The sequence below is a fragment of the Cuculus canorus genome, chromosome 10, assembly GCF_017976375.1.
Source record: "Cuculus canorus isolate bCucCan1 chromosome 10, bCucCan1.pri, whole genome shotgun sequence".
Classification (NCBI taxonomy): Eukaryota; Metazoa; Chordata; class Aves; order Cuculiformes; family Cuculidae; genus Cuculus; species Cuculus canorus.
In genome coordinates, this window is record NC_071410.1 from 21615994 (window position 1) to 21638996 (window position 23003).

At 46.7% G+C, this 23003-nt stretch overlaps 1 protein-coding gene across 2 annotated transcripts in view; it reads right to left on the reverse strand.

Moving 5' to 3' along the window:
• Nucleotides 1–23003, reverse strand: part of LOC104063997 (vascular endothelial growth factor receptor kdr-like) — a 155156-nt gene that overhangs the window by 52073 nt on the left and 80080 nt on the right. For both annotated transcript variants that reach the window (XM_009566283.2, XM_054075189.1), the window contains exons 10-12: nucleotides 17174–17324; nucleotides 14274–14379; nucleotides 3932–4040 (exon numbers count right to left, since the gene is read on the reverse strand). In XM_009566283.2, the coding sequence (XP_009564578.2) occupies nucleotides 3932–4040; nucleotides 14274–14379; nucleotides 17174–17324 (366 nt within the window). The remainder of the gene's footprint in view (nucleotides 1–3931; nucleotides 4041–14273; nucleotides 14380–17173; nucleotides 17325–23003) is intronic.

Sequence of the window (23003 nt, forward strand, 5' to 3'; positions counted from 1 at the left end):
CTATCAGGCATTGGCACGTAGGGATGGCGACAAAAAGGAATGGTGAGCCTGACAATCCAAAACAGCTTTCCCTAAATCCCATAAACATGTGAGGAATAAACAAATTGAGAGTGGCAAGCAGCTATAGAACAGCCTAGGTCCTACATTGTTCTAGAATCTTGATTTTTATCTCGTGTTTGAAATAGAATATTTTCTTTCTGGTAGCAATCTTTAACTCCATTTTTCTGAGTTGTTTTTGCAATCAGATAAGCCCTTGGAAAAGAGATTTTGTTATTATTTGTTTTTCTTATCATAATTTATTTATATTCCAAGAACATTTAGAGGTTTCATATGGGTGGGATCCCACTTTGTTGTGTGTAGTACAGGCATACAAAAGCTCCCATTTGATTTACTGTGGATGTACAATAACAGACAGTTGCCCTTTCCAAGTGCAGAGCTGATATTAGAAGGTAAATAATACTTGTCCATGGTGGAGAATATCTGCAGGAGAAAGCAGGGAAGCTTTTCACTGCACTGGGAAGGCTGCAGTCTGCCCTGAGTGTCCTGGGAGAGTAACGGGTAGTGGGCAACGCCATGAGGCAGTTCAGAGCATCCTTTGCCTTGCCCACGTTGCCTCTGCCCAGGACAAATTCACCATCTGGCTTCAATGAGAACCCTGATGTCAAAGCTGCCGTAGGCAAAAGAAGCAGGAGGGAGGTTTTGTTTCCGCAAGAAACAGTACACAAAACAAAAATTCTGGAATAAGAGTTGCCCCAAGGTGTGATGGACAGCAGTGCAACTGCAGTACTCTGGGAGCGTCTGCTGCCACGGACAGCTTCAGGAGAGCTCCAAGGGGACATCGGCAGTCAGGACTTTGAGGAAAGAACTCCGGAGGCTTTAGGGTTGTCACTGAGTGATAAGGTTTCTCATCATGTTGGACCCCTTATGTTTCAGTGTGGTCTACAAACCTTGTTGACCCTTCACTGCAGTGAATTCTGCTGGCAAAGAGATGATCTAAAAATAGAGAGCAGTGCTATTTCTAGCGTCCGTGGGAGTTTTGGTGGGAGCTCTGCAGTGGGAGAATGAACAGGCTGTTGACATTATCCCACTGGGATGAATACATTCTTCTGCAATGAACATGGTGGTGATGCAGACACCAGCCTGAGCTAAGACACGGCCCCAGGGAACAGAGCAGCAGCGAAGGGAGGTTCTCTGTGACTCTGCCGTGTCCTGACAAAACATCTCAACCCCAGCTTAGAGGGACAGGGTTTGAGGGAAGAAGAGAGTGGAGTCTCTGTATCACCTTCAGATTTCTTACCAGGAAGAAGTTAACTAAGCTCAGTTCAGCCCAAATGTCTGAAAGCAGCTCAGGATGCACCAGCTTATTTGTCAGTAGGAGATAATGGGAGAGCAGGTCCTTAAAATCAGCAAGTTGCTGCTTTAATTGTGGAGTCCCACTCCCAGTAGCTGCTTTGCACAGCACAGAGCGGTGTGCGGTGCTAGGAATGTTTGCTAGATGGTGTCCTAACAAGAACACCATCTAACAAGCACCTTACACTGCTTGGGTGCTCCTAGGCTCTAACTCAGCCTTTATAGTGGCTTTTACATTCAATCTGCATAAAATTAATCATCCTAGTGATTGAAAAGTGGCCAGCTCTAGCCTTTTGCTTTTGGACTTGCCGCACTCACAAACTGTCCCTGAGTGTCCCTCCAACACTGGGACTGATGGCAGCTCTTAGGGACAAGAACAGGTGCTCAGCCTCCTCTGAGTGAGCCCAGTAGAAGACAGTGCCTTTTTTCCTCTGTGAGGCAGACCTTAAGCAGTATATCTAGCAGCAGCTGGGCCACTTGTTGGAGTTATATAGAATCATGGAGTGGTTTGGGTTGGAAGGGACCTTAAAGCCCTTCCAGTCCCACCCCCTGCCATGGGCAGGGACACCTCCCACTGGATCAGGGTGATCAAAGCCTCATCCAACCTGGCCTTGAACACCTCCAGGGATGGGGCAGCCACCACTGCTCTGGGCAACCTGGGCCAGGGCCTCCCCACCCTCACAGTAAAACATTTCTTTCTAAAATGTCATCTCCATCTCTCCTCTTTCAGCATAAAACCATCCCCCCTCATGCTCTCCCTGCCCTCCCTGATCAAGAGCCCCTCCCCAGCTTTCCTGGAGCCCCTTTCAGCACTGGAAGCTGCTCTATGGTCTCCCCACAGCCTTCTATTCTAAAGGCTGAGCAACCCTAATTCTCTCAGCCTGTCCTTGGGCAGGAGGTGCTCCAGCCCTTGAATCATCTCTGTGGCCTCCTCTGGACCTGCTCTAACAGATCCACATACATCTTGTCACACCTTGAGCACCTCTTATGTACTGGCTATATCTTCCAAAAGTGCATCTTGAGAGGCTTTTTCCTGAGTAAGTAAGAGCTCAGGTTTTGAAAAATATCTTTTGGAGGTCTATACTCTCTTTCCTCTCTGTAAGGCATCGGGATGGTAGAAAGAATCTCTGAATGGAGATGAAATCTTTCCCTCTTGTGGCATCAGGTTGGTTATAACGGGATGCCATTTTTCATATCGGCAGTTCTGCTTAATAAGAATGGTTACGACCCTTCAAGAGCCCCTTTTTAGTCAGCTTGATTTGAAATGTGCTGAATTACTCCAAAGCAATTGAGTCAAACGTCGTAGGATGCAGGAGAGGCGGAGCAGTGCAAGGCACTGCCACGAGTGAGCCTCGCCCTCAGCAATCACTTCACGGGGAAGAAACAACATAGTGAGCATCAGACATTTACCTTCCCAGACATTTCTGCACTCTTTGTTCTAAAACTTGTTATTTTGATGCAAATTCTACCAGCCAACATCCACTCATCCAGAAAGTGAGCAGAGATATGATTCAGTTTGTTCTGGTTAAGCATTGAACAAGGCTGTCCCTGGACTCTTCTGTTTTGTAAAACTCTCATCTCTCTTAAAAGCGTTATGTAGGTTTTGATCTCACTACGAAAGAATTTCTGTGTTGAAAGGTTAAGCAGATATTTGTTTGGATTTGTGTTCTTTGGAGAACTAGCATGTCCACCTCCTCACTCCTTAAAGGGCGCTGGAAAGGCTAATTGCTCCGGCAAGGATCCAATGTCACAACAACTCCCGGTGATATCAGCCCTGGATTACGCCTGAATATTGGCCTTGCTCACCTTTCCTATGGCTGCTGAGTTAATTGGAGACCAGCTGTTCTCTTGAGTCAGGGGCAGGCTGCAGGCCCCTGGAAGACTACAAAAGGCTCAGGTTTTGCTGGAGGTTTCCTGAGGATAACACTCATGTGTTGGGAGCGTTGCTGTAAGACACAGGCAGCAAGGCTCAGGGCTTGCATCTGCAGCTTGAAAAGGGCAGAAGGGACACCAGGCCCTGGAACAGGTTGTCCAGGGAAGTTGTGGATGCCCTATCCCTGGAGGTATTCAAGGCCAGGTTGGATGGGCCTTGGGCAGCCTGATCCAGTGGGAGGTGTCCCTGCCCATGGCAGGGGGTGGAACTGAATGGGCTCTGAGGTCCCTTCCAACCCAAACTATTCTATTATTCTATGATTCTATGATGCCGGACACATCAAACTCAGCTGTGCGCTGCTGCAGGACCCACCTTGCACGTGGTGAAGAGCCCAGCAGTGTGTGACTGGTAGTGCTCTGAAAACAGAGAAGTCATGGAAGCCCTGTCCCTGGAACTGTTCAAGGCCAGGTTGGATGAGGCTTTGAGCACTTGACCCAGTGGGAGGTGTGACTGCCCATGGCAGAGCATTGGAACTGGATGGGCTTTGAGGCCCCTTCCAACCCAAATAATTGAGTGTTTCGATGAAAACACAACATGCAGACATTCCCAGGAGTTTGGATGAGCGCTCCCCAGCCATAGCAATATAAATCTTTAAGATAAAGCAGATCAGCAGCTTCTTGATTGTGTGTAGTATTTTGTGTTGCTTACCTGAAACATAGAACTCAATGTGCCTCTCTTCTTCGCCAATCTTGTTTGAAGCCACACAGTAATAGATTCCCGACGCACTGCAGTTTTCCATAGTCAGCGTGCTCACAATCTGCCAAGCAAAGAGGAAAAGTAAAGGCTCCATTTGTGATGTGTCTTAGCAGACGGGCTGGAGAGTAGGGAGTGTGTGTTCTATGAAGAAAAAGAGTGAACAAAGTGGTCTCTAGTAATGAGTGATGCTCACAAATAGTCAAGTGCTTCTCTTAGGTTTTCGGTCTCTTATCTGACATCACCTTAGCCCAGTTGATTCTCATTCCTCCTCATTCCTAAACCTTCTCCTTCTTTTCTTCCAGTCTCTCTGGTGAAAAACAGGGTTCCCTCTTAACACTCTGACAAGGGCTTTCTGTGAGAACATCAGCAAAAAGCTGAAGTGAAGGACCTGGTGGGTTCATCTAAGGCACTAGAAATGAAGATGCACATCCACCTATCTTCTTCTCTGCTTTTCTGTTGTGGTTTCCGTGTGTAACAGGACACCCCCATTTGCACGGGAAGCAGGTCATTCATATGGATGGGCTATAAAGAATATTGGAGGATTTTGTTTTATTCGAACCCCAGAGCGGGGAGGGCTTTGGGCCCTACCTCAGTCATGAATTGTGCTTGGAAGCCCCTTGGTTATATAACCCTTCCTCAGAGGCTAACCAGAACTGGTGTGGTAAGGAAGGAAGCTCTGGAGAAGCTGCCTGTGCTAAAACACTTGGCAAATGGAGAAAGAAAGGGAGGATGGTGAAGGAGAAGGAAGGAATACTTGTCCTGAGCTTCACCACATAGAAGAAGAAAGTGGTTCAGACACTCAAATACATCCTAAAGAACTTGCGTTCTTTAAACATCCTAAGCCCTGCTTCTCTACAGGGCCTCCCTGGTGAGGAGCCACATGGTGTTCCCTGGCCCTGCCAGGATGCAGCATCACAAGCTCGAGGAGGACTACCCACAGGTCACAGCTTTAGGTATTTCTAGTACTTCCTTTGGTTTGCCAGTGAGAATGCAGGGTCTGAGCAAACAACAGAGATATTCTTGCAAGACTGCTTTGCTTCCCCTGCAGCCATTCACCTGGGGAGCTCTGAGCCCTCACATTTGGAACAAATATCACTTTCTTTGCCATCCTCTCTAAGGACTTTGAAAATTAAAACTTACAACACTCTCTGGCCCTTTTTATCTTATCTTATCTTATCTTATCTTATCTTATCTTATCTTATCTTATCTTATCTTATCATGCTTTGAAGTATGCAAAAGCATCTCTGGACTTTCTCTTTAATATCCTAAGCTAAACTCACCCAAGACATTCCTTTGCTCCTCAAAAAGCCTCACTGTGTCTGTGCTGAGCGGGATGTATTTTCAGCAAGTTATTTAAGATTCTCTGAGATTTGGCACTTTAAATCCTGCAGGGAAATGAGTTTCAAAGGTTTTCATCCCATGTCCATTTTGGGTTCTGTTGGGGAATATTTTCAGCAGAATAATGGGCAAGTGGGAAAGTATCTCTTGAACTTTTCATGGGCATCAAATACAGAAATCAAGCAGGAATCGAGACAACCCAAATTGAGGGGTGAAAACAGGAGAGCAGTCAACCCAGCTCCCTCTGGTGTCCACCAAAGAAAGAGCTGTGTAGTTCTGATTTATTTACGGTGTGAAAACGGCTCTAAGGTGAATATAAAGTCATCAAGCAGCAGTCTGCTCTTCCTGCTATTGCTGTCCCTGCGGCAGCGGGCCTAACGAGGTGGGTCATTAACACAGCACTGCGCTGGCTCTGAGCTGAAGACACTGCCTCCCGAATTACTGCTGAACCAGGACCGAGATCTTTCTTCTCAGGGTTGCTGGATCTTAGAATTTTATATTTGGGAATAGAAAAAGCCAATACAGATGTTCATGCTGAGAATGGAGGGGATACACTTGGACAGCTCTTTAACAGCTATTAGTCTTGCTAAGTGACAGCTTGAGACGGGGAGTCAAGGATAATGCTGGAGAGCCAGTTCAAATCGTAAAGTGGATGTAATTAGCCTTTTTGGAATGTGTCCAGATGTTAGAGGTGACACTGTGACTCTTCTAAATCCTGATGCAGTGCCCTGAGCTGTGTTTGATGGGCCAAAGGTAAACACATACGTCTGTGCATGAGCAGACAGAGGCGCCGACATCTCCGACTGCGCAACTCCAGAACAGTCTGACGTGGTAGTGGGGAAAAAAAGAGCAAATAGCTGTACTGAGGCCTCGTCCTGGCTAATTTCAATTGTGTCTACATGTGAAGGTGAAAAGGATGTGAAAATGGTGGTAGGAACAATCTGGGGACAAATTCTTGCGAAAAAATCTACTGAGGAAAAGAGAAAGACTAGTTTTCTTGTTTCTGTGCTCCAGATCCCTGTGGTGCACTTGGATACGAAGTTGCCACACACCTGAGCACAGGAGATGATGCACTTCACTGTCTTGTCTTAGAACTCACACCAACAAGAGTCCTCCAAACTGTGACTTTCAAACCAGCAGCATCCAGCAAAGAAATAGATGTGGTCCTAGAGCTGATTTTCTTCTAAAAAGATGAATCCCTTTAAATCATTGTGCATCAGCTTTTCACTCTCACTGTGTGCTGCTGGGTAATTCCCTGAGACCATGAGTCCAATTATCTTTATAGCATCTTAAATAAAGTTTGCATTTGCCAAACTAAACATTATAAAGATGCCAAACTGACCTAATCTTGGCACTGGCACTCAACAGAGTCATGCTTTGGAACATGCACATGCTATACCAAAGGAGTCCAAATCCTCCTTCCCTCTGTAAGACCACATAGAGTCATAGAATCACCAGATTGGAAAAGACCTCTTAGATCATCGAGTCCAACCATTCCTACCTGCCACTAAATCATGTCCCTGAGCACCTCATCTACCCATCTTTCAAATACCTCCAGGGATGGTGACTCCACCCCCCACCCTCCTACTCCCCCCCCCACTCCCACCCCAGGCAGCCTCTGCCAGTGCCTGATGACCATTTTTCCTGATGTCCAGCCTGAACTTCCCCTGGCACACCTTGAGGCCATTCCCCCTTGTGCTATCACCTGTAACTTGGGAGAAGAGCCCAGCTCCCTCCTCTCTATAACCTCCTTTCAGGTAGTTGTAGGCAGTGATAAGATCTCCCGTCAACCTCCTCTTCTCAAGGCTGAACAACCCCAGTTCCCTCAGCCGCTCCTCGTAAGACTTGTTCTCCAGCCCCCTCACCAGCTTCGTAGCTCTTCTCTGGACACGCCCCAGAGCCTCAACATCCTTCTTGTGGTGAGGGGCCCAGAACTGAACACAGGACTCGAGGTGCGGTCTCACCAGTGCCGAGTACAGAGGGAGAATAACCTCCCTGGACCTGCTGGTCACACCGTTTCTGATCCAAGCCAAGACACCATTGGCCTTCTTGGCCACCTGGGCACACTGCTGGCTCATGTTCAGTCGGCTGTCAACCATTACCTCCAGGTCCTTCTCTTCCGTGCAGCTCTCCAACCCCAGTCTGTAGCACTGCATAGGGTTGTTGTGCCCCAAGTGCAGGACCCGGCATTTGGCCTTGTTGAACCTCATGCCATTGGTCTCAGCCCAACAGTCCAGCCTGTTCAGATCCCTTTGGAGCCTCCCTACCCTCCAGCAGATCCACACTTACTCTGAGGTTGGTTTCATCTGCAAACTTGCCAAGGGTGCACTCAATGCCTTCATCCAGGTCATTGATAAAGACTTTGAACAGGACTGAACCCAGCACCGAGACCTGGGGGGTACCACTTGTGACCAGCCTGTTTTTGTCTTTTACCAAAATAGAGCCTGAAAGAAACTTGTAGGAATCCAGTAGTGATGTCTGCTTCTTGTGATGTCTGTAGATCAAGGAGACGCCATTGAAATCAGTCAAGGAGAGTCCATTGGAACATAACGCCTCTTAACGCAGGTGTTAACCCCCAGCTATTCACAATGTGTATGTCTGTTGGTTGTTCATCACCTGTTACTGCAGGCAACCCCAGCTGAACAACCTTAAAAATCTGAACATTGGTCACCAGGGCAGGTAGGGATAATTATTTGTTCCTCTAAATGCTGTCCCTATACTTTCAACACAACCATTTCAAGGCCGGTTGCATGAGAAAATGGTTTGAACTCGAACAGCCAGACATCACAATCTTTTCCCACTATTAAAAGTGAAAACTGCTTGCAAGCTCCTCTCTCAGAGTGGCACAGCCCCAGCAGTTGGGAACCTTTAGTACAGAGTGGAAAAAATTCCGAGGAGATAATCTCCTTTGTGTGCTTAGTCCATGCAGCTGGAAAAGTATTTTCTATTCCTGGAATCAAAGCCAGGATAGAAAAGTTTGAGATATGTTGGCATTTGCCAGATCTGCACTCATGGAATCACAGAAAGACCTGTGCTGCATGGGAGCGCTGGTGATCCTGCGGTCCTGGTGGTCTCTGATCCCTCCTCTTCTTCCAAGCAGGGCTCACTCCAAAGCTGTTTCTTATGCCTCCTGCTCGGAAAGCTCTGCTCCCAAGCAACACTTTCTGCTAAGCCTAAAGAATGATGCTGATGTGAAATCTGCATTTGCGCTGAAATGTCAAATCTCTTCAGTGAAATCACTGTTCGCAGCCTCTTGCCAGCCTGCAGTTTGTAGTTTGCCTTCCACTCACGGTCCTAGTCCAGAGTGTTTCGAACTAAATGCTGAGTTAACCCTTGCCAATGCACTCCAGCCGCAAGCGGCAGCACAGACTGTGTGGCAGTTCAGTCTTTGCTTCTGTGCAGCCTGTGCCGGAACCGGTCATAATTGATAACAAATTATTGGCATGGCATGTCTAGACATTTTCCTAGCAGGAACTGAGCTGACATCCCATGAGTTCACTGCATACCAAACATCCTTCTGACCAGTTTTGATTGCCTGGATTGAATTTGGAACTAAGGGGCTCCATTTCCTATTACTTAACCTAAAGGCCACCCAATCCCAAAGAAGGGATTATTAGCTAATAAATAATTGCTATAAAAGAATAAACTAAGTTTAAAACTCAGTAAGAAAATAAGTGAGAGGTCTTTTGTCTGAAGAACAGCTATGACAAGTAAATAGGCATTGCTGCTGGGAAACCTCATAATGGAATTGTTCAATAGAGTCCATATGTCCTGCACTGTAATGTTCTGAGCTGATAAAACCAAGTTATTTAAGAAGCAGCCAAACATTCCACAGCCATGTACCATGAGTGTTTTAAGACATCTTGTAGTAAGGAAAGAGCAATGAGACTTTTTTTTTTTTTTGGCTGGAGCCTGCATAAATTAATATATCTTGTTATTCCTTGTTTTCTCTTTCCTTTGTTTAATCCCTGCCTCCAACGGCTTTAGTTAACAGTTTGTCTCTCTTTCACTTCGTTAGCTGTATGTGGGTGAGGATGAGGAACAGAAAAAGTGGGTGGAAAGCTTCTCAGCTGTCTAACGCTGGCAGAGCTGAGGCGGAGGAGGCTGGAGGGAGATGGAATTATAGGAACTTCATGGAAGAGCCTGCAAAGAGAATATTCAGCCAGCTCCCAATCCATCTACTTGAATGGCATGGGATAACACTTATTTTTATAGCCTGACAATTCAGACCCATAATAAGAGTTCATTCATTCAAAACATGCTAAAGGATGCACTGAGGACAAGGGATGAGAGAAGCCTATGAGCTGGCTGAGAACTTTTAGGGTTTGCTCTCCTTTTGGCAGTGGGTGCTTCTGTCCCTGTAAAATGTAGTACTGTGTGATCCGGAGCGGTGCTGGATGAGCCTTCGGGACTGTTCATAAAGGCTTGGAGTGATAGGATGAGGGAGAAGAGGTAGAAACTGGAGAGGGGCAGATTTAGAGTTGACATAAGGAAGAATTTCTTCACCATGAGTGTGGTGAGGCCCTGGCCCAGGTTGCCCAGGGAAGCTGTGGCTGCCCCATCCCTGGAGGTGTTCAAGGCCAGGTTGGATGGGCCTTGGGCAGCCTGAGCCAGTGAGAGGTGTCCCTGCCCATGGCAGGGGTTGGAACTACATGATCTGTAAGGTTCCTTCCAACCCAAACTATTCTATGATTCTATGAGACAGGAAACTGGGGAAAACTGGAGGTTTGTGATGTCTCTGGAGGAGCTGTTGAACAGGATGGACTGATCGCTTTCTTGCCAAGGGCAGGTGGGTAGGTGCTGGCCAGTTGTGAGCGTTCGTCACCCCCAGAATTCTTCCTTGCACCCAGTGACTGCAGGGTATTTCCGAGGGCAGTCGAGGCAGAGGGCCATTTCTTGTGTGCCTGTTGCATGCTGGGCTCTCTCAAGTGGACTCGCCAAGGACAGTGTAGTAGTTCATGTGCTCCTGGGCTTGTGTAGCGCCTGGCACATCTGGGCTGGTCTCCCTGATGCTTTGTTCAAAACCCCAGCCGTGGGGCCGCTTGCCTTCCCCCACAGAGACCGATGTGACAAGGCTTGTGGGAGCTTGCTGGGATGGGCACCCACACAGGGTGACAGATTAAAACAGCCCCGTGGAGTTGTTCACACGTCGCATCCCATTGCTCTAATGCAGTCTTTTTGTTCCTTCAGGAGGTTTAAACCTGGCATTTTGGGGTCAGCTTTCTCCAGTGGCTATGAATTTCACCAGCAAAAGAGATGCAGGATTTCATTGCAGAAACATCCACACTGCCAGGCCACCCTCTCATAGATGCAGGAAAGGGAGAAAAGAGAGGAAAAGAAACCCCCAAAGGAGGACTGAATTATGCATGGATCTTGCTGTTCTGTTCTGCTATGAGCTCTTCTCCCAGGCTTAGACCAGTATGTTTAGTTTACTAACAGGAAAGAGAATAAAATCACAACCTGGCTCCTCACAAGTTGAAGAGGAAATTCAGGCAATTCAGGCAATCCTGAGGGTTTCGCCTGGTGGTAAAAAGCAGCCTGGTAGCTACACAGGAGTTTAAATTACAAAGTGGAAAAGTTCAATAGTGTCTCGAAATCACCAGGAAAATTAAACTTGCCTGATGCAATTTCCTCAACCACCGTTGAAGCAAAACTTCAGTGAAGTCTATCATAATGGTAATGATAACTGCATGGGGTTTCTCAGGAGTGAGACTCAGCCTTTAGAAGACAGGAAGGGGGAAATTCACTTCTCTCTGTGTGCTAATGATAGAATAATCAGTATAATGAAAATGACAAGAGGCCTCAATTTTACACACCACTTCTGTCAAATAGATGACTAAAGAGCTTGATGTAATCAGAGATCACATTGAACATCAGTGGCCTGCTGGAAAGATCCTTGCTTTCTGTTCTGCTTGGCAGCTTTTGAGAACAATTGTGGATCTGGTAGTTCCTGGGGGTTTGCTCCCAGATCCTTCGCAACTCTAAAAAGCTGATATGTTTTTTTTCAGACATCACTGAGTCAGCATGCATTGCTATAGTCCTTGGAGGAGGAGTGCTAGGGATGTAGAGGAAGCTCAGAGATTGGGTTAATTCCACCTTCTGCCCTGAGACTCCAGATATCAATGGACAGGCTCAAACCTCACAGGAAAAACACCCAATCTCAGCTAATCCCAGCTTTATTGCACAGTCAGTAAAAGCCATGCTCTGTCAAGCTCCAACATCTTTATGATTTCATCTGGGTAGTTGATGCAATAGAACTGCTTGCTAGGACGTGGTGGAATGGATTGGGCTGTTTCCTGTCTATGCCATTTCTGCTGGGAACAATGACTGATAAAACACAAGGAAAAGTCTGAAGGCTTTTAGTTTTCATCGGTGTCTTTTCTTTGAATTATATTCCATTATTTAAAGATCCCACTGAACACTGATAGCCTTGGACTTCACTGGGGCAAGGAGAGGAATTGTCTGCCAATGCAAGCAGAGACCCTAAGTGCTGAAACCTGAGATTCACAAAATCTAGGTTTATTAAATTGAATAAGTCTTAATCAGGACATAAAAATTCTTAGGAACCGCCTCACAATGTATTTGCAACCAGTGGATCAGCAGGAGATGAAAATGATGACTGTGCTATAAATTGTAAATTATATAACTTGTTAAGAAGTATTTTTATGAAATTTTAATAATGAAATATGTAAAAGCTGAAGTTAAAGGGTTGTGGGCTGAGCTTTTGAACTAAGAAAGAAAGCTAAGAAAGAAAGCTAAGAAAGAAACAGTTCAGGATGCCTGGATTCTACAGACAGAGCAGAGAGGGGGTGCTGGGAGAGTGAGGAGCAGCCTTGGAGCTGCATGTGGTACTCCAGGTATGAGCAGCAGCAAAGCTCTTGGGGAACAAGAGGAGACCTTTGGGAGAACTGTATGAGGTCCTGGCACTGAGGTTCCCTTACTAACCTCGTTTCTACTACGCTGTTGTGCTTCCCTTCTCCAAGCACTCTGGTGTCTACCATGTTCTAGAAGCAGGACACTCGGGTGCTGTCAGGACTGACCCGTGGGCAGGGCTGCAGTGTCCTCTGTGGGAGCGAAGCTTCTCCTCTGGCTGCTGTACCTGGAGATTGCTACCCCTTTTCTTTCTGTGGAAGTCAGGTGTTGGGATAATCTGAGAAGTCCCTAATCAAGCACTAACATGGATTTATGGGTATGTTTGGGGTGTCCTACTGGGTCCAGGAGCTCCACGGCAGAGCAGACACTGCAGCCAAATCCCATCCGAACTCTACCAGCAGACTAAAATCTCAGCCAGTTGCATATTTGCCTCAGCAAAGTTGGTCAAAGAAGTGCACGTATTTGGAACGGTGAACGTATGCATAAACCAAAGGAAAACATTTCTGATGTGTTGGTGAGGTGCCTCACTGTCAGGGCACACGGGGCAATCCAGCAACCGACTGGCATTTTTTGAGTCACAGCAACTGTGAAACCCTTCACTCTTCTATGGGGACTGACAGGACTTTAAGACTGACCATCAGATCTAAACTGAGCTCTTGGATACCAGACCGAGACAGACTGTGTGTGTGGAGGGGAACAGTAGCCTTGAGAGCTTTAAAACTCTTGGCAGCCCAATCAGCAACCAGAAAGACTTAGAAAAGGAAGAATGTTTGCAGGCACACATCGCCAGCCTCCATTTTTCACGGATAGTTGCTTTTACCTGAGATGATCTAAAATTCTTGGAGAAGAGGTTAAAAACAGAGCTTAAGGGGCACTGTGCCATCTAAATAAATCCAGCTTATAAAGGGGAAACTCAGGAACAAAATGCAAATGCTGCTTTTCTCCTTCCCAGCCTGTGCTCCAGGCTTTCAGACCTCTGCTTTAGATTATGTTTGGAGCTGGAAAGTCTCCATGAGAAAGAGCAGATGGCTGAGGCAGTGATCCTGCCATATGCTGATTTAGTCTGGACCCAATCCAGAAGAGCACTTTAGCTTTGTGCTTAAGTTTAAGTATGGGAGTAGCCCAGGAATGCTTGAAGTTGTACCAGGATACGAACTGCAGCGTTCAGCACCTTGAAGGATTAGGCACGAAACTACCTGGAGCATCCACCTTGAAACCTGTAGCTGCAAAACCACTCCTAGAGCCATGAATCTCTGCTAAGTCCAACAGGGGTGGGACCACTGCCTGGGTGGGACCCCAGCACCTTCTCCGAGGAGGAGCCGGCAGCTTGTGACTGTACAGCAGGATGGCTGCATCAATTCCTTGTGGAATTGCTTGCATGGGGAGGGGTGTGGGGGGAACAGGATTGCTCCAGGTACCCAGTAGGTATTTCACACATGATTTGGAGCCGGGATCTGTGCAGCTCATGCCAGCTCATGCTCCTGGGACTGTTGGTCCCACATGGGGAAGTGCAGAAGGAAGGAGGTCTCCCCGCTTTTGTTGTCTCTGTAATATGGTTGGCAACCCAAATGGGTAAAGAAAGGTTGAGAGCTCCAGCTGAAGCAGGCAGGTACTTCAGGGGCTCATACATCCTGAAAACCACGCCAGCTACCACTGGCCACTGGCTGCTGAAATGGCACAACTGTTTAACCACTCCTGCAGGAAGAGCAGGGCAGGGTTGGACAGTACAGAGTGCACTAAATGTTTAGCATTTTAAGAATTTAGAGTCCTTATCAGTTGTAGGCGCTTCACAGGACTCCTCCTGCACTGAACCACTCTCACACTTTCTCAAGACTGAGGGAGACAGAGAGGTTTTTGACCCAAAAGCCTTTGGAGAGCTTTAGACAGGGTATGTGACATCATTGCCAGAATCCTGGCATTTGTAAACAGCAGAGATCTGAAAGTGATCCCAGGGCTGAGGAATTCAAAGCATGCTGACAACCCACAGCAGCTTGGGAACTGCCGGGAGAGATCTCCCGGTCCCCTTCTGAAAGCTTACTGCTATTCCATGACATCATTGCTCAGATGTTCATTAGACTCATACCTTTCTTTTATCCCCATGCTTCACCATGATGTTTTCAATGCTTCTGATCTTGTTGCCTAGGAACGTGTTCTCCTGAACTGCAATTTTTTTCCCACTGGGATTGCACCTAGAGGTAGAAGAGCAAAGGTGATGTTCAGGAACCGGGGTCACAACATATAACCCAGGGAGACATTTGTAAAGAGAGAGCATGTGCTTCTTAGACAATACTCTTAGTTCCTATAATCTCCTAGAAGCTGTTGCGGCTGGAGATAAGTCACCTTTTCATGACACTACAATGTTCTTTCATTGTGACAATTAACAATTACTTATGAAGCACCTTGACAGAGGCAGGCAAAGATCAGGATATGACCAGCACAGAACCCCCTCTCGGCTTTCTGAAGACTGAAAATAGTAAATACTAGACAATTAATTAATCTATGTGAATTTAATCTGGCTAACGTAAGTTATGCTGCAACCCAGTGCAGTTGTGGCTTTTTAAGTGCTCTTTTAGCACTTGCAGTGTATTTTAAAATTCAGAATGCCACTCTTTCTAAACTGTCCGGAGGTCGATGGTGCTGAGCATGTCTGTGCGCGGCACACAGAAAGGTGGGTCGGCACCATCTGAGGCAAAAGGCTTTTCTATCTTCTTGAACTACAACTTTTGGAATAAATGAGCAGAGACACAGGTCTTCGCAGAGTGCCAGAGCTTCAGCAAGGCCAGAGCTCTAGGCATTCTGGAAGAAGGTGCTGCCAGCTCTGCAACTCAAGGCAGCCTTGCATTTTAAATTGCTGATTCAGCTCCTGGATGCTGGGAACTGTGACTCTTCAGCTCCAGTCCAGCAGAGCTGGATGCTGGGGAATGTGACTTTGAGATGGCACATTAGTGAAGTCGGTTCAGTTCCACAACCAACTGCAGTGGCACCTTGCACAGGTCATTGCTGTGCGCAGCAGGGAAATGTCCTTATTGCCTCCTCTGCCTCAGCTGAGGCGCTGCGCTTCCCGTGGCCGGTCCCGGTGGCCTCCGAACCCACCATAGCAGATTAGGATTAGAGGAGGTAAAATGAATATGGTCTTCTATAGGTGATGACCAAGGGCCAGTGCTGCAGGAAACTAATCCATAAACCAGCTGTGCCTTTGCGAAATCCACACAAGATGCCTGGGTAACACCCTGGGTTGGGGGAGGGTTTATAGCTCTCAAAAGAACCTAATTAGAAGATGTCTTGAGTGGCTTCCTGCAAGGCACCACTCTGTCTTGAGGATGAAGGGAAAAAAACTCAAAGGAAACAAATCACTTCACGGCTCTAAGGAACAATGATGGTGTTTTGGGATTCAAAGTGCACTAGTGAGGAGGGGGGGAGAGAAAGAGAGAGAGAGGAAGTGAGACAACAGAAGGAAATGGGGTCTGTGTCATTTCCCACAGGAATCCTCCTACAGCTCCTGCTGGAAGAAGATAAGGCTGCCCCGGAAGCTGGAGGAGGTACGGTCCGCTCTGCAATTGTATTTAAATCGATAAGATCAGAGAGTCAGGGAGCTGGAATGAGGGTTAGATGAGGTCTTTTGCCACCAGGTCGCTGGTTCGAATCTGGCTTAATTTGGCATTCATGACCAATTCTGTCTCCCTAGAGAGAAAGATCTGGAAACGATCTCAGGTCATCTCTGTGGCTTTCCTACAGAATGCATAGCCTGTTTCCTTAGGGCGTTCCCATTCTGTGCCTGTTGAACACCTCCAAAGCAGCAGCTTCTGTGTCTTCTACTGACCTGCGATGCCAACAGCCGCACCTAAGCCTACACATCTCTTGCTGGTTTGTTCCTGCAAGAGCAGTGTGACTACCTAAATGAGGTAACGGACTACTTCCCTTGTGGAGGGACACAAGGTCACTTCTCAGACCCAACCTGAGACTAGGTCACCTGATATTACTGCAACTGGCATGAACCTGGGAAAGAAGCTTCTCCTTGTCATCTCTCCCAGTCTCATGGCCTGCCATTCACAGCATTGAAATGGTGAGAAAGTAAGGAACCATACAGCAACTTCCTCTCTTGCTTCCTAGATCTGCCTTCATTTTTTTTATAGGTGGAAAACCTGCCTTCAACCCTGTCACTGGAGGGAAGAGCGGAAGGGCATTCAGAGTTGTTATACTCCTGTAAGTCCCCTGGAGCTACCAGGGGAAGTATGTGGGCCTCGGCCAAGACCTCTCTTGACAGATCGCTTTGCTCATACAACAGCAGGAGCAAAGAAAATGTCTGCTTGTAGTAAGGTGACTCTCAAGAAGCATCTTGTGTTTTGACTTGCCTCATTCCTCTCTGACAGTTTTGACCCAGTGACTTGTTTCTCTGTCTTCACCTCAGACTGTCCCAGACTTCAGCAAAGAAGGGCGCTCGGTAAGGCACGAGGGTTTGGCTGCCTTTTCCAGCTTCTGCAACGCAGATGCTGCCCCAGAAGCCCATGCTCCATGTGAAGACAGCCCTTAGGGAGTGGTGTAAATTCCATCTGGCAACTAACTGAAGCCAAGCCTTTAGCAGGTTTGTCTGACAATAGTTCTTACAGGCAAAAAGAATGTGTTATCTGTGCAGAAAGCACACGTTTTTCCTTTGTCAGCTGCATAGGCTGCATGCAGGGGGCGTGAGGAAAGATCTTGGTAGCTCAGAGAGACTTTGCTGGTCAAGTTAAAGAAAAGTCAAGCCTGATCTTTAGTCACTTTAAACTTAATTGGCACAGTTCTTATAATACAGAAGGTGTTTGTAACTCCAAAAAGCTCATACACAACCAAATGTCTGCTGGGCTCACAACCCCCAAAATCCTGAAGTGGAAATAGCTGATTGTGATTTTTTAGGTAAGATAAAGGACATGCACTGGAAAGAAAAACTGATATAATCTACAAAGCTAGTTTGAAACACGTTCATCTGTAGGAATGTCCACTTACAGTGTGTCTGTGAGGCTGCAGGGCTGCCACTTCCACTCAATCTTTGGATCGGGATTCCCGCTTACGGTGCACTGGATTTTGTGTTTGCTTCTTAATTCCACCCGTTCAATCTTATCAAAATCAGTTTCTTTTTCATAGATTTTGGGTTTCTCTAAAAGCAAAACCAAGAACAAAATAAACACAAATGAGCAAATTCCATCCCTGGTCAAGGTCCTGTTTTCATCAAAGGTTTTGAAGCTTTTCAATGTGATCACTCTGTGAGGATGTAGATAAGTACTGAAGCTGTAGGGAAATTTCCAGTAGCACAGGAAGTAAATGTTCACAGAAACATGGCTGTTAGTTGTGGTGTTTCAGAAAATACACTGAAATCATAGAATCATAGAATCATTGAGGTTGGAAAAGACCCCTAAGCTCATTCATTTCAACCCCACCGTGTCTACTAAACCATGTCCTGAAGAAACACATCTACATGGTTTTGGAACCCCTCCAGGGATGGAGATTCCACCACTGCCCTGGGCAGCCTCTGCCACACCTTCACCACTCTTTCAGTGAAGAATTTTTTCTAATATCCTATCCAAGGTTCCAAGTTCTAATATCTGAATGATTCCACATTCATCCTGATTGCTTTCAAATGTTGTCATAGACCTGCTCTGCTTCTGGAAATGTTATGCCTTGAAACAACGATTGGTCAGGGACAACAGGATCAGGCTGTAGTCTATGTACTGTGGGCAAAATGGCATTCAACTGCTGATGTCACCTTCTGCGTGGAGCCTTCTCCAACAGCAGCTGTTCTGCAGTGCCGGTACCATTGTGCAGGTTCTCCCCAGGGCTTAGGGGAAAAAAAAGGCTTTTTGATTTGAAAAGTTTGCTTTCCTTTGCTGTCTGTGTGTAATGTGCACTGGATGGAGGGACGATGAAAGCAAGGAAGAAGTGGTGGGGAGAAAACACTTGTAGAGCACTGCCAAGAAGTTCTCAACACCAGCAAATCCATTCAAACCGTCACTGCATTCTCCACATCTGGAGGGGCTGCAAGATCACACCCTGGGACTGCAGAGCTCTCAAGAACAAAATTTTGTGTGATACTTGCACAGTTGCTTGTTGCCAGCAGGAAAGAAACGCTTTGTCCCATGCCTTCCAGCTCCCACGGGAACATCAAAAATGAGAAATAGTGCTAAAGAATCCCCAAAGTGAACTGAACTTTTCCTAACCTCGGAGAGGGTGGGTTTGAGTTTGGGGTGAAAGCACAGGCTCTTCCCTTATGCAGACAGCTCTGCCCATCACGTATCTCTTTGTCTGCTTCTCATAACAGGAAATCAAACAGATTTATGGGTCGGGTCCCTCTGTGGAACACCTCTGTGCAGCCAAGAGTGGCTGCTTTACGCTGAGGGCTTCTGACAAGTTGGGAAGTGAATGTAGATTAGATTTCTATTTTTTGGGTTAACTTATTTTTTCTGCTGTCAGGGAGGCCCCAGAGATGTAAATATGAGTTACTGCCCACCTCATCAATCTGGAGCCCTTTTCCTCTTCTTTTTAAGATCTTTTTTTTCCCTTCCAGCCCTCTGCTCTTAGGAGAGGACTGACCAGGCTGATCCCATGGCTTGGTGGAATCCTCACTTTCTATTTCTCATGGCTGCCAGGGCAGACTCTGAAAGATCTTCTCACCTCATCATTGCCTGAAAACGTTTCAGCGTTTCCTTCACCACCGCAGGAAAGGAGTGGGGACTGCAGTTGGTTCACCCATACCCTAACTTCCATGCTATAGTGAATCATTAACTGCTTTAAAGAACCTCCAGTAGGTCTTGATTAACATTTCACTTGCAAAAGCCCGATGACAGGCCCTGTCTGGTTTCACTCGTGTTGTCTTTTGCTTCTTTGATCCCTTTTGGGGATCTTGTATCTCCGTCTGCCTGCAGATGATGTTCTGTTGGGCTCCAACAATGTACTTCTCACTCTGTTGTCCTTTTAGACAAAGAGAGGAATTATCTTTTGGTGAAGGAGAAGATGAAGATAGGAGCACATGGGAGAGTACTTCAGATTGTGGTTAGGTTCTCCCAAACTCCTATTCTCACCTGCACTGAGGACACAGAGTTTCCTGCACAACATTGCTCTGGGTTAGGCAGTGTTAGGACCATGAAGATCATCCAAGGGCTGGAGCACCTCCCATACAAGGACAGGCTCAGAAAGTTGAGCTTGTTCAGCCTGGAGAAGAGAAAGCTCTAGGAAGACTTTAGAGCATCTTCTAGTACTGAAAAGGGCTCCAGGAAAGCTGGAGGTCTTGATCAGGGAGTGCAGGGAGAGGGCAAGGGGGAATGTTTTTCAGCTGCAAGAGGGGAGATCGATATGGAATATTAGGAAGAATTGTTTTGCTGTGAGGGTGGGGAGGCCCTGGCCCAGGTTGCCCAGAGCAGTGGTGGCTGCCCCATCCCTGAAGGTGTTCAAGACCAGGTTGGATGGGGCTTGGAGTACCCTGATCCAGTTGGAGGTGTCCACACCCATGGCAGGGGTGGAACTGGGTGGGCTTTGAGGTCCTTTCCAACCCAAACTATTCCACGATTCTGTGTCCTGCTGGTAAAGTACTTTGAGATTTACAAGCAATTCATATGCACAAATTATTGGGTCTAATGTTGAAGATCTTGTAACTGGCATCTCATATCGCATCAGTAAATTATTCCTGATCATAACAATAATAATTTTATACAACTCCCTGGAGAAAGCAGCACATTTGTCATTATCTTGGACATTACAGTCTCCAATCTTGTCTTCGCATGCTTGGACTGACATCAAAAGCGTGATTTTCACTTGGAGAAACAGGCTCTAAGTTCAGTGTGGAAGGTTACTCAAGTGTTATGTGAAAGGTTACTCAAGTGTTATCTGTTCTGGGCTGCAGGAACAAAGCTTTATGCACTTGGGGAGGGAGAGCATGTGTTTATGTGGCTTTGTGTATGAGAAAGCATGGTGGGGATAAGGCTTGATTACAATCTTTTAATATTAGCAGTTTTTTCTATACTCTCGTGAAATGGTGACCACGTTGACTGTCATTTAAATTATCCTTCTAAAAAAGAAATAATAATTTTAACTTGATCTGATTCAAATAAGAGCATGCAGGGGTGACAAATGAATTCCTAATTCCACAATTACTTTACTGCATGGCATTATTGAGTATCACTTGAAACCTAAAATGAGTCAAAATGATTCATCAAGTGAAATAATTATTATTTATGAGGCTTATGCAATTATTATCTTAAAACTTAAGAGGATAGCTAAAAAGGCCTCCCCATCATTTCTCTCCCAGTGCTCCCCAACAGCTGCTGGTGGGGCAGTTGCTGGTGATGGGCACGGGCTCAGGCACCACAGCAGGGTGGGCAGCCGTCTCTCTCTGCCTCCCTGCACAGGTTGTGGTGGTGGGGGAGTCATTCTGCAGACAGCTCGCACTGCGGTGCCACCAGTGGTCCCAGTGCACTGCAGGTCTGTGGGCAACTCATTTGGGGAATATTCCTTATGCTGAAAACTTCCCAAGGCTCTACACGATATCCTAGCCGGTTCACCTCCTACCCTGCAGCCTGAAGACAACTGAAGCTTTGCCATTTACTCTGCTCACTGCTGGGCCAAATCCTCTTTACAGAAGTTGCCTCTGTCAGTGATGGGAACAAGTGAACGGGCTGCTGCAGTGGGTGCTGGACTTTAGATTTGCTCAGGTGATCATAGAACCATAGAATCATAGAATCATAGAATAGTTTGGGTTGGAAGGGACCTTAAAGATCATCCAGTTCCAACCCTCCTGCCATGGGCAGGGACACCTCCCACTGGATCAGGCTGCCCAAGGCCCATCCAACCTGGCCTTGAACACCTCCAGGGATGGGGCAGCCACCACTGCTCTGGGCAGCCTGGGCCAGGGCCTCACCGCTCTCATGGTGAAGATATTCTTCTTTATGTCTAGTCTAAACTCGAATCTGATAACTTGAGTTGGCTCAGTGGGCTGGCATCTGCGGCTCTTACCTGCAGAAAGGTTCTCCACATTGGCCATTTGCCTGGTGAGGAGTTCTGAGGCCAGAGACAGTGATGATCTGAGTTGGGTGGTCAAGCAGCAGCCTCTGCACAGCCCTTGCCCTACACCTCACCTCCTCTGGCAAGTGCAGTGCTGAATCCTTTCTCCTGGGAGCTCTGCAACTGCTGAGAGCCCGACCTACACCCTCTGCTCTTCCAACCATGGGCTGACTGAACACCTTCCTCTAGAGCCTTGCCCCCAGCCGGTAGTCCTTCCTGCTACTGGAGCGCTGAGCTGCAAGAGGAGATTCTTGAATACATTTCATCCTAGACCTGAAGCATCCCTTGCTATCCCACTTCTTTCTTCCCACTCCTCCACCTCTAGTCCCTCGGCCACTGCCCTCCCCAGGCTGACTTTGCTCAAGCAGAAGCCGGACAAACTTTAAAAGCTTTCTCGTCTCTGCCTGCATTTGGATCGTGCAATGTTCAGATGGCTTTAAGTGTATCGAAATAAATGGGTTTTCCTCCTCTTTGGCTTGAAGTGTGATTGTGTCCCCAACTCGCTTTGCAGAGGTGCAATTGCTGGTGTGAGAGCTGACCTGAATAACTAAGGATTTGGCTGCTGCTGCACTGTGAAATGCAATCGTAAAGTACTTCTGCTCACTGTGAAGTTCCCATTGGTCAGCATTGGGGAAATCTCACCTTCCTTTCTAGTATTATCTTCAGCTCGTGGCATTAGGAGCAAATAGCAAGTACAAGGATTAGGCCATTAACCCTCCAGCATTATGGCTTCTATCTCTAAATTCATCGCAGGTGTTACTACAGGGTTGCACACTTGTCACCCAAAGGAGCATCCAAATACAGAAGTACAGCACATGAAAAGGTTCCCTGCTTTACTTCCAGTGACCGCTGACTGAACTGCTCTCTACACACCTTCCCCAGTACCATTTAAACTGGATTTCAGAAACTGTTGTCACATTAAGCACATCATTAAGATAACGGAGGGTTCCAGTCAAACATTTAGTCTCACCCTTCTGCACTTTGCTGGACACAGGTCTTCATTAAAACTATTGATAAAGTGGCAACTTGCTTTCTATTTATCCTCTCTGTTTCGAAAAAGTAAAAATAATTAGCATTTTAGAGCCTTTCACCCAGTGTTTGTAAAGGACTTAATGAGGAGATAAGCTTTGCAGGTTAAGCTGGGTGAATATTCTGTAAGGTAGGTAGGAAAGTCATCAATGCCATTTGGGATTTGACACACAGAAAAAGGGGATGAAACTGCCCCCAGAACAAAACCACTTTGTGTTCAACTGACAAGGATTTCTGTGGTTTGGGGGTTTAATTTTTTTCTTTTTTTTTAAGGAAAAGGGAGAATTAAATGACTTGAAAACACAACTGTTGTTTGAGGTTGAACAGAACATTGTGTCTGACCTCAGTTGATTCTGTCTAGGTGGTTTTCTTTGTTTCGTCCTGTTTGCTTTTCTGTCTTACTTTGCACAGCACCACATCCAAAGCTACTGCGAGGCGGGTGCGCAGCACTGTCCCATGGCACCTCTGGGGAAGCAGATGTCAAGATGAAATGAGTGGCCAAAACCTCTCTGCGAGTCAAAACCCAGGCCAGGAATAGAATTTGGGTCACTGACCCTCGGCTACCTCCCTAATCTCAAGCACATGCTCCCTGCAGCTGCTTTGTAACCCGCTGTTACAGGCTGGGAATGCCAGTGGGATGGAAGCGCATGGAATAGAAGCCATGGAGCTGAATACTGTATGAAGAGATATTAAGAAAAATCAGAGGGTACTTGACCTCCCCTATAGGGAATTTGGTTGTTATTGTTTGGAATTTGGA